General features: G+C 30.2%; 2 protein-coding genes and 1 long non-coding RNA gene across 3 annotated transcripts; 1 reads left to right on the forward strand and 2 right to left on the reverse strand.

Moving 5' to 3' along the window:
• Window positions 1–1,918: 1,918 nt before the first annotated feature.
• On the forward strand, window positions 1,919–3,863 carry LOC136978333 (uncharacterized). The gene is made up of 5 exons (XM_067274041.1): window positions 1,919–1,984; window positions 2,015–2,115; window positions 2,280–2,487; window positions 2,559–2,712; window positions 3,591–3,863. Exons 1-5 carry the CDS (start codon window positions 1,919–1,921, stop codon window positions 3,764–3,766), a joined length of 705 nt encoding a protein of 234 aa, XP_067130142.1. The 3' UTR covers window positions 3,767–3,863.
• A 1,090-nt stretch (window positions 3,864–4,953) lies between these two features.
• On the reverse strand, window positions 4,954–10,537 carry LOC136978334 (gastrula zinc finger protein XlCGF57.1-like). The gene is made up of 3 exons (XM_067274042.1): window positions 10,504–10,537; window positions 10,400–10,459; window positions 4,954–5,744 (listed from the first exon to the last, which is right to left on the reverse strand). Exons 1-3 carry the CDS (start codon window positions 10,535–10,537, stop codon window positions 5,035–5,037), a joined length of 804 nt encoding a protein of 267 aa, XP_067130143.1. The 3' UTR covers window positions 4,954–5,034.
• A 199-nt stretch (window positions 10,538–10,736) lies between these two features.
• LOC136978339 (uncharacterized) lies at window positions 10,737–11,155 on the reverse strand. The gene is made up of 2 exons (XR_010881201.1): window positions 11,097–11,155; window positions 10,737–10,968 (listed from the first exon to the last, which is right to left on the reverse strand). It is a non-coding gene; the product is annotated as an uncharacterized lncRNA (long non-coding RNA).
• Window positions 11,156–11,170: the final 15 nt, after the last annotated feature.

Consider the following 11,170-nt stretch of genomic DNA (forward strand, 5'->3'; position numbering starts at 1 on the left):
AATAAATAATCGCTCGTTTCGTTAAGTAACTTATTCACAGAATGCAAAAACGTGTACAGAATTCACGGATAAAAGGGCACTTGACTAGCAACGGGATCGCCTTGTTGTGTGATACTTTAACAGAAACGTCGATCTACACGTATGTTACAACGATTTTAAATAAAGAGAAATAAAAAGGACAATTTAAACGATTTTATAAATTAATTATTATTATTTTAAATAATTTGTTAAGTATAGGCTTATATTAGAACAGCTTAGGTTGTGAAATAATAAATGAATATCGTTTGAATGATATAACTTGAATTACGTAAGAGACATTATTATATAATTGATTTATATAATGCGGCTGATAAATGTTTCAACGTCCAATTTTCTAGTAACTGCCGAGCAAACAACGTTACGCTGTTCTGTACTAAAGTTCACAAGTTATATTTAAAGAACTAGATAATAAAAGCTGTGTTTGATCCTTATCAAAATTAAATGAACAATATTATCATATTTGAAATTTCAATTATGACCATTTACAAAAAATTATTAAATTTTCGAGTCTATCTTACATCCGTTTTTACACCTCAGAGAATCACAGTATAATGGTTTGAATTAACTTCATTAGGACAGAGGGTAAGTTATAAAAAATTGACACACAAAGTTAAAATTAATCGGAACGCCGATTTTTTATTTGAGGATTCGGCGTCCTTTAACACTAAAAACAATGGTTACAAGTTTTGACCATAACTATCTTGTCCTTTAGCACAATATATAAGTGATTCAGGTCCTGTAGTGGCGGTTTTGGGTAATCATAAGGGTCATTTGCATAAAAGCACACGTGATTTTTGTAAATAGTCATAATTCAAATTTAATTGAGGATATCCTGGAGTGTTATCATGTTATCATGTGTGCTTTTATGCAATATTATAAAAGTTTTTCAACTGTATAAAATTACTGTTAATGAGTAAATGCTTGTATTTGTTTGTTGTTATTTTTTCTCTTCACTTATTTTACGATTCTAAAGGTCCTTACTACTTTCTGATTCTTTCTCCAAAATATTGTGTAAACCATTGTACCAAAGAACACGTAAGTTTGTGAAACTAAATTATTTTGCAACATCTGAATTGTTTTGTTACTCCATTCTCATTGTATAAATTTCCTTTTACATCGTTATCACTCCATTATTTTGTACTTGCTCTCGGTTTACACCTTCATCAGCTTGGCTCCAATTACATCGAAAATTAAATTCTCTTTATCGATTTATAATAAAATAATGGTTTTTGAATTTTATTCCAAAACAAAAATAATACCACAAGTAAAGAAATTGAGGGAGAATAAAATGACATATGTAATAATTAGTGATGATGAATCAAATATAAAAGAATTTGATTCATCCTGTAGACACGACGGGAATATTCATAAAATGAATAGCATTGTCGAGGGAATACAAAGACATGTAGAATTCTTATATAAACACACCTAAACCATTCTAACAAACAGAACTGTTACTCATGAAGTTCTAGAATAATCTGTTGATCCAAAAATAAAGAGACTACAATCAGACATAAGCTCGTGACAGAATGAGTAACTTGATCCAACATATACTAAACAGACTTACAACAAATATTACATAGAGTTCGTATTCGGCTTCAAACGCGAATACCAGATTCATGGTAGATTGTCGTATGTACTGTACCTATTTAGGTACTTTCTGGTTCTTGCTGGCAACTTACAGTTCACTTTTCTAACATATTCCCGCGATGCAGCAGATTCTTTCTTCTTCGCGACCCTCATTTTTCGAGGTCACGAAAATAAATCTTTTCTTTTAATTCCAGACAATATGGACGGAAGAGCTGGAGATTATGAAAAATTAGCCCTGAAATTGGTGAAGTCCTACGTGATTTCATCTCTAGATTCACATCTGCAGGCCATGAATTGGTCCGACGAAGATATTATTTTGGATATCGGATGCGGTCCTGGAGATACCACGAAAAACGTTCTGTTGCCAAAATGCTTGAAATTATAGAAAATTGTTGCCATCGACATAAATCCAAATTACATCGAGTATGCCAGAAAGACACATTTCCACCAGAAAATAGAACATAAGGTTCGAGATATCCTGCAAAGGTAATGCATACAAATGTTCTTCATACATTTTGTAAGCGTATAATCTAAATGCAGCAATACAAATAGAGAATGAACATAAAATATTGTGTGAAAGCTCTTAATTAAGGATAATAATTATATTGAAAACATAATTTTTACCATAAATCGTAATGTATAATTTCTAGTCCCGATTTACCAGAAATTGGAAAATACGATAAAGTTACGTCCATCCTCGTCTTCCATTTTATAAATGGTTACCAGCAATTGTTTTCTGTCATTTCTTCAATTTTGAAGCCCGGAGGATATTTCTTCTTTATCTATTTTACAAAATGCGCACTGTTTTCTATTATACGGGATCTGAGTACCAACGACGAATGGACAAAGTACATAAAGGTCGATTGTTAAATCATTATTTTTGTGTAAAATTTACGTGGACAGGAGTTAAAAATTACAATTACTTTCAGACCGAAGATATAATCAAGACGACTGCATCGGCTGACAACTGGAGTGATGTAGAATCGGAATTTAAAGATTACGTGTCCAAGTTTGATTTGAAAGTGACAAAAAGTAAATGCGAAGTATTGGATGTGCCATTTTCTGATAAAAAACATTTTTTGGGTAAATTTTTGATTTTTTTTAAACATTTCTTAATTTTATCGCATTAGCTTTTTAAGTTAATTTAAAATAATTTCGAAAGATCTTCACGATTTTTATTCCAATGAAACCGTGTTTTAATTTACGTTGTTTTATATTGACACAATGGAGTGACTTTTTTCAAAACACTTGGCATATTATTCATCTCCTTATTTAGTTAGGACGCCAATTACAGGTCGCGTTTCGGGCATTGGCCCCTCTTCAGCTAACTCAAGTGCACAGATCACAAACATACAGACTGCAAACGTAATGTACTGTATCTACTTTCATAGATGGGATGAGAGAAATGTGAACGGATTGACAGACTTGATGACAAACCTTTCAGACTCAAAAGCACAGGTCACGAACATATAAACAACTAACGTAATGTAGCCGCTTCCACAGATCGAGTAAAAAGGTGAACAGGTTAACAGATGGCGAACGTGATGACGGACCTTCAGTTTAGTTTATTTCCGAATTCACCATCTAAATTTGTAATATAACTATTGTAGCTTTTTTATGTACGAATCACACGCACATTAAACCCAACAGCACAAACCTGTCTGCTGATTTTCATCTTCACGATTAATAACATAACACAAATTAACGTAACATATTACATTTTCAGTTTATTGATATTAATTTCTATTATTATTAAATAAATATAAAACAAAACCAATGAAACTTTCATAGAGATCTTGGAATTATATTCCAGAATTTAAAACATTTTAATTTTATTATTATAATGAAACCATAAATTTCCAAAATAATATCCAAATAAAATAGTTTTCCTTTAATATTAATTTTAGTGAAGACTAAATTAAAACATACTGTTTTTACACGATTATAATTTGTGTTTTCAGACCTGATTACTGCAGTATTACCTAAAGCATTATTCGAAAAGATGGAGCCAGATGTTAAACGCCGTCTTTTGAAAGAGGCCGAACCGATAATCCTTAAATACGCCACCGAAAATGAAAACGGCGAAATTTCAGTCCCATATGAAATTTTTCAGGTTTCGGGGATAAAAAAAATGTAATAATACTCACCATTAAGTCTATAATATATACAAATTTGTACCTTAGAAGACACTGTACGTCTTGTGTATATTGTAGGCCTATAAAGTTATTTTTCCTTACTTGAGGAATAGATTAGTTTTCTTATAATGTAAAAGATACACACACATAAAAAATCTTGTTTCAGAGAAGTTTAGCTCCAAGTTCATGTTTCAGTTATTCATCGTGGGCCAAACCGAATTCACAATTAGTATAATTAAACCATGAGCTCGTGGAGAACACGATTGCGTCTTGTGAATTTACATACAGTACATGAATATAAATATAGTTGTGCGTGTGTGAATTCCTTAAACTCCTGCAATTTTTGTCCAGTCCAGATGAAATTTTGGTTACATTCATTTTATGTCCCGTTTATTTACTGCATAGGCTACTTATTTTGTGGAAATATTAGCTATAGAATAAACGTTTTGTGATTTCGGATTGGCGATCGCTCTTGCACGCATTTCAGTGACAATACTTAGTTCAAGCTCGAAGACGAAATTTTTCTTAATTAAGTTGCATTTTTAAATATTTTGGCAAATGGTGTATTTTAAGCTTATTTCTTTACATTTTAAACTAATCTGCTAGTTTTTAATATTTATCTTATCTTCTGGTTTTAATGTTGTTTAGAAATTTTCTAATCTTACTAATTAAATAAAAGAATAGTTGTCAAAATAACTGTGTATGGATTAACACATTGCTACAAACATAATTCAAAAATTCACATAAACGGCAACAGATTAAAATCTTTTCTTCTTACCGCTACAAAAACATTGGCCATTTTTAAGTTTTTCAAAAAATTGTAACCGTTTATCAGAAACAAGTATCCACAGTACAGTTCATTAATTGCAATCGCTTCTGAATCTGCGAGTAACACGAGTGATAACATTTGATCCCTGTGAGTAAACAAGATTACAATTTCTTTTATGTTGTAATAACGTTAATTTGTGATTATTAGAAATGTATCCATCCATTCTAAATAAATGATACACATACTTAAAATGGTAAAAATACATCATCCTAATTTATTCCAAATTCTACAAGCCATTTTATTTTTTCGTCCATAAAATCAATTCTTTTATGTAAAATGTAATAAAATGTAAATGTAATACACAATCAAGAAACAAAACATATATTTGTTTTCGAAATCAATAAATCTAAACATGAGTATTAAATATTTTTCAAACAAATGAAATCACTCAATCATTTTTATCAATTTTTGTTTATCAAATATTACTCCCTAAGAATATCATTATTCAACGTTATCAGTATGATGTTTAATAACATGATAGTTTAAATGAGATTTGGAATGGAACTTTTGTGCGCAATAATTACACGAGAATGGCCTCTCTCCGGTGTGACGACGAACATGATATATTAGATTAGATTTCTGTGCAAAACTTTGTTTGCAATGTTCGCAAGTGAAGGGCTTGTCTCCGGTGTGAATCCGAGAATGTTGTATCAGATGAGATTTTTGTGTAAAACTTCGTTTGCAATGTTCACAAGTGAAAGGCTTGTCTCCGGTGTGAATCCGAGAATGTTGTATCAGATAAGATTTTTGTGTAAAACATCGTTTGCAATGTTCACAAGTGAAAGGCTTGTCTCCGGTGTGAATCCGAGAATGTTGTATCAGATAAGATTTTTGTGTAAAACATCGTTTGCAATGTTCACAAGTGAAAGGCTTGTCTCCGGTGTGAATCCGAGAATGTTGTATCAGATGAGATTTTTGTGTGAAACTTCGTTTGCAAAATTCACAATGGAAACGCTTTTCCCTTGTGTGAGTTCGGTTATGTTGAATCAGACGTCCCCTTTCTGTAAAACCTTGTTTGCAATGATAGCAGGTAAAAGGTTTCTTTCCGATGTGAGCCTTGAGGTGGTAACGTAGAGTACTAGGTTGGCTGAAGTTACGATTACACAATTGACAAGAAAAAAGCTCATTCTCTGAGTTCTGATTGTTCAAACCTGTAAAATATGATAAATATATTAAATGCAGTCTTAAGATCAACACTTCTTCAATATATTGCAAATCAAATATATAAATAAAATTAGTACACTTATATTTACATAAAGTATTGTTAAACTAAACTAAACTAAAATTTAGAGTTTAATACTAGCTCGAATGCTATCATATTATAGACGATAGATTAACTGCTTATACCAAAGTTCACAAATATTACCAGTACGCATAAATACTATCACAAATTAATGTAATTTATACAATTTTCGTGAAAACAATTTACATCACGTGTATTTTGCAAAAATAAAAACAAAAGAAGTATTTGGAAAATAATTTTAAATATTTTCATTGATTTTTCTGTTTCTTCATTTGCACTAATGATGATTTCTTTGTTATATCCTTGTGTAGTTTCCTAACACTGGGTTCAATTTTAATGTTCCATTAACAACAGAAGTTGAACACATTCTTCAACTCTTCTTGTGTTTTCCTGGAAACAATTCTTCATTTATTACACAGAAATGTTCTTTACTGGTTAATAGCAAATCTGAAAGTAAAAAAGTCTGGATGAAAGCTGGTACGAGAATGACATTATTTTCTAAAACAATTTATTTCATACGTATAAATATATATTAATTAATTTGAGTTTTATTTTCGTATTTTATACCAAGCTGTAATTCTGTGGCATGAAATGTCCAAAAAAGAATTTCTAAAATTATTAGTCTAATTACATTATTGATACTAGTTTTAGAAGTAAATCAGATATTGGCATATTTTATTGATATAAAGGAGTGTGTTAGTAAAAGGAACACCTGGAAAACACCCGAACGACACGTTTCCTTTGATTTCTTCCTAAAAGATCTGGCTTATCAGAAAACAACTTTGAATTGTTCAATAATTATAATAAAAACAATTTACCTGTCTATTTCAAATATTAATTTCTGTACGTTTTTAGAAATGTATAAACCTAACCGTGTGAAAAATCACATTTCATTCGAATATTATTGAAAAAGAATGAATACTTTAAAATTTTTATAACTATTTCAGATCCAAACAGCCAGAAAGCATGAAGCAATAAAATATGAATTGTTACCAGAACAATTGACATTTCAATCTGTTCTGTATTCTTATAATTAATTAAATCTAAAATTTATGATGCAAAATAGTTCAAAAATATTTATAAATGTAAAGGTTTTTCTTAATACAGTAGCCCCTCGTTATATTGACCTTCTCGGATGCGATATAACAGAGTAGGAAAAATTCTGGACTTTTACTAAACAGTTTATACATGTTATGGAATCTTCTGTATTCTTTCATCAGCAAGCGTTTCTTATATAAAATAAGCTTAGTTTCACAATACTGAAATTTATTTGTGATTATATCATATTAAATCATGTTTACGTAAACATTGATACACCCGTTTAGCGTTATTGTTTCTTTAACAATCACATTTAAAGACAAATGCTGTCCATATAAAAACAAAATATCAGTTGGGATTTTATTATATTGTACAGTACATTACATAGTGAATTCGAAAATTCTCTGAAACTTGTAAATGAGGATTTTGTACTTTTTTTTTTTAACTCTTTCCGCTCTGTGGGCACTAAGAGGGCCTCTTTTAATAGGGCCATTATGGGTTCGGCCAGGCCCACAATGGGGCGACCAGGTGGTGAGGGACGGGGCCCGACATAGCCAAATGGACTACCCTCCAAAAAATACTTGGGGATTTCTCGACCTGTTCGGATTCGATCCCGGGTCCCCAGAGCGGTAGGCTGCCACCTTGCCCAATCGGCCAACCGGCCGTCGAGGATGTACTTAAAACCAATAAATGAACAACTTTTAATATCAAAAAGAAACATTTGATAACTGATCTATTCACCTGTTTTTGCTTATTTACATCTTGACGAATTTATTGTTTCACCTGCAATGGCAGTTTCGAAAACAATGGTTGGAATAAAATACTGTATTTCGTTGAAAAAATAAATTCAATGGCAATTGATATTTTAAATTTTATTTACTCGAGTCCTGTAAAAATTTGGAGACCAAAAAACAGGTGCGATATAATGAGGGTCTACTGTACTTTTGTTGTGAATCTCTCTAAAGTTTTTATTTCTGTAAAAGTATCAAAGATAAATTCTGGCGATTTGAAAAAAGAAAAACCGACTGATTCCGTTGTCTTTTAATAGTTAAAATGTCTAGCAACTTTCCAGACTTTTATGAGATTTTATTTTAAAAATAACTGTTTTATGATCATCAAAATAGATAACTAAAATTGTGTGTGTTGCCATCTGTTATAAGATTTTGTTATAAAACTTTATGCATTTTAATTATTATAAAATTGCAATAGACTTAATTAAGGGTAGAGGTGATTTTATGAAACACTGTAATTGCTAACAAATAAAATCTTCATTAAGTCCAAACCCCTCCCGAGATATAACACGTGACAACCCTCTATCTCTCCAACCTTTCACAACCAAAATTTAATATCATCAATGCACCTTATATACAAGCTACCCTGCCAAATTTTGTTTCTTTATATCTATCCAGTCCTGAGATATTAAGTGAAATAGACTCTGATACAAACTTACATATCGATGGAATTTTTTGCTGTTTTTTTTTTCTTCACATTTTTGGGTTCAGGGAGTGCCAAAACATGGTGATTTACAAAAGCTCAGAAGGTCAAATTTGAGGGTATATGAGGAGCATTAATGCTGTTAAAATTTCGGTGGAGAAAAGGTCGAGAGGATGTGGAGGTAGAGAAAGGTCATGTATCTCCAGAAGGGTAAAACTTAATGAAAATTTTATTCGTTATTAACATTTACACTTTTTTCTATAAAACTCAACTCTACCTTCAAAATTACGCCTTTTGCCATTTTATAGTAATTAAAAATATAAAAACTTTACATAACAAAATCTGATAATAGATGGAGCCACATACAATTTTATTTTTGCTTAATAATATAAAAGTTATCTTTAATAAAAACTCATAACAGCCAGGAAAGTTACACAACTCTCCTTGCTGGATTTTTTTGAAGGAAAAACGTGTTTTCTTTTTACAGATATAAATATTGCCATATTTATCGATGTTAATTTATTTTTCATAAGTGCAAAACAAAGGATGAATTCTAAAGTTTGTATAAATCATTATTATAATCGAACCGGAGAGATATTACTAAATCCTGATTTACCTTTAAAATAGACGAGAAACCAGAAGAGGGAATTACAATTACGAAGAGAATACAGACATTTTTGGAGATATACTTTGCAAATCTATTCCTATTCTTACTAAAGCAGGTAAGGCTTTTAATAAAGAAGACATTAGTTCGTCCATTTCGATTGTATTCTTTGAGGTGCAGATATTTGTATTTTCAGCATAAAATTAATAGAACTCCATATTTAATGGCATTAAATATATCTCACAAATTTTATAACAATGAATTTGTAAGAAAAACTTTGTTAAAAATCATTTTTGTAATAACATGTAATCGATGTTGTACTTCAATGAAAAATAATAAAAACTAATTAAAAATATAAAAATTGATGTATGTTTTCAAAAAACAAAACAAAAACACAAATATATCTTCTCCATTTTTCTAAAAATAAAATATATTATAACTAAATTTAAAATCTTATAAATACAAAATCATAAAAAGAATGTTACTTACTATTAAATTCTCCTAATTATATTCTTCTTCTACACAAAATTAAAAGAAATAATTTATTAATACATTTATACATGATGATGATAATAATAATAATAAAGTGTACTTACCTGTAGATAAGTATGTTGCACAATGAACAATGTGCCACAAAATATTCGTGGGTTCGGTACGAGTACCCATGTTGGAAGATTTTGGTACCACCATTTTTATTCGTTAGGATGATTAATGTTTTGTCTATACGCCTTCTTTAAAAAATAAACAGTTAAATTTCTGATGAAAAGCTCTTAAAATATCGAATATCTGGTCACGCTCACCCTATACTTGGTTGTCATCAAATACAGGTCGTGTAATTTGTTACAGCAAAAGTACGAACAGCAAAGATTAAGATTACTTCACACTTCTAACCCTTCTATTACATTATCTTATAGTATTTGATTTATATTTACAAAGGTTATCTTACGTAAGGGTTTATCACACCGAGTGTAACAGGTTTCTTTTTTGTTTACCGCAGATAACTGAGTAAATTCTTTATGCGAGTTATATTTATTTATTCATGCATACTGGAGATTTCCATTATGCAGGGAGCCAAAATCATCTCCAAAATACAAATCACATAACTACATTGGTCATAAAATCACAAAAACAGAAATACAAAACAAAATTAAATTACATTAGAATTAGCTTAAATGTAGATTTGGGAGCATTTGTCATGAAAAAAACAATACCGATAAAGTAGTTATAATAATAGTTTAATTATTAATTAATAAGAATACTTCTTACCTATAAAAAAGAAAATATTAGTATACATGACAACACTGATGCTCCCAAACTACACCATCAATGAAACCAAATTTAAAGCAGAGGAAACACGTCCCATAAAAAATCAACAGACTTTATTAAGAAACGGAATACTTTAAATTGAAAGAAAAGTTCTGAAAAAATAGACCTGGAAAGAACAACACAACCAAAAATTCCTTCTCGTAACACCTTAAGACACTCACAATTAGCCAAAATATGCAAGGCAACCACAGTCTCCTCTTCCAAGCAAAAATAACACAATTCTGTAGAGTAATTATTTTAAAAAATACAGCAAATTGCACCTTGCCTGTAAAAAAAAGACACAATAATAAGTGAGACATCTTGATTATATAAAGAATTATCAAAGAAAGTAACATTTAAATCCTTATATCAATTATATATGGGGAGCATCTTCAGTGTTGTCATCCATACTAATATTTTTTATTTTTTTATGTCAAATAAGTTTAACTCAAGATGAAACTTCAGTGTGTGATTTATGTTGATCAAGCTGTAACAATTTGTTTGGACAGGTCTTCTTTGTTTCAGTCAATGTGAAAGACACAATGGCATTATCTTTCTTTTCTTAGTTTTTTAAGTTGCTAAGTAATTCCGCTTGCTTGTATAGAAGATTAGTATTTGTATTGGAGTTAAAGTTTTCTTCTTTCTTTGTGCTTTATTCTGCATTTCTTAAGAAAGAATTCTCTACAGATATTTCCGGACAAACCGGAATTATCATTTTCTAAAGCAGTACAGATGCTGCTCTCTTCAGAATCTAATTCAAAGTAGCAAAAATAAAATCACAATTCTACAGGTGTAACAAATTATATATAAAATTTTAAATAATATCTGTTACATTTTACTCAACAAATACTTAATTATATTATTTTATTATAATTATACCTGATAATAAAATGACTTGAAACAATTGAGAACTATTCTTATTTTCATTGGCATATTCAGCATTCATTCTGATC

This window comes from Centruroides vittatus, unplaced genomic scaffold, assembly GCF_030686945.1.
Source record: "Centruroides vittatus isolate TY-2023 unplaced genomic scaffold, ASM3068694v2 contig_506, whole genome shotgun sequence".
NCBI classification, from domain to species: Eukaryota; Metazoa; Arthropoda; class Arachnida; order Scorpiones; family Buthidae; genus Centruroides; species Centruroides vittatus.

Coding starts and splice junctions, on each gene's coding strand:
- LOC136978333 (XM_067274041.1), top strand. CDS start 1,919: ATGAATTGGTCCGACGAAGATATTATTTTGGATATCGGATGCGGTCCT. Junction 1,985..2,014: donor CTGGAGATACCACGAAAAAC/GTTCTGTTGCCA, acceptor TTGAAATTATAG/AAAATTGTTGCCATCGACAT. Junction 2,488..2,558: donor AATGGACAAAGTACATAAAG/GTCGATTGTTAA, acceptor AATTACTTTCAG/ACCGAAGATATAATCAAGAC.
- LOC136978334 (XM_067274042.1), bottom strand. CDS start 10,537: ATGTCTCACTTATTATTGTGTCTTTTTTTTACAG. Junction 10,460..10,503: donor ATTGTGTCTTTTTTTTACAG/GCAAGGTGCAAT, acceptor ATTACTCTACAG/AATTGTGTTATTTTTGCTTG. Junction 5,745..10,399: donor CTTGCATATTTTGGCTAATT/GTGAGTGTCTTA, acceptor CATATTTTACAG/GTTTGAACAATCAGAACTCA.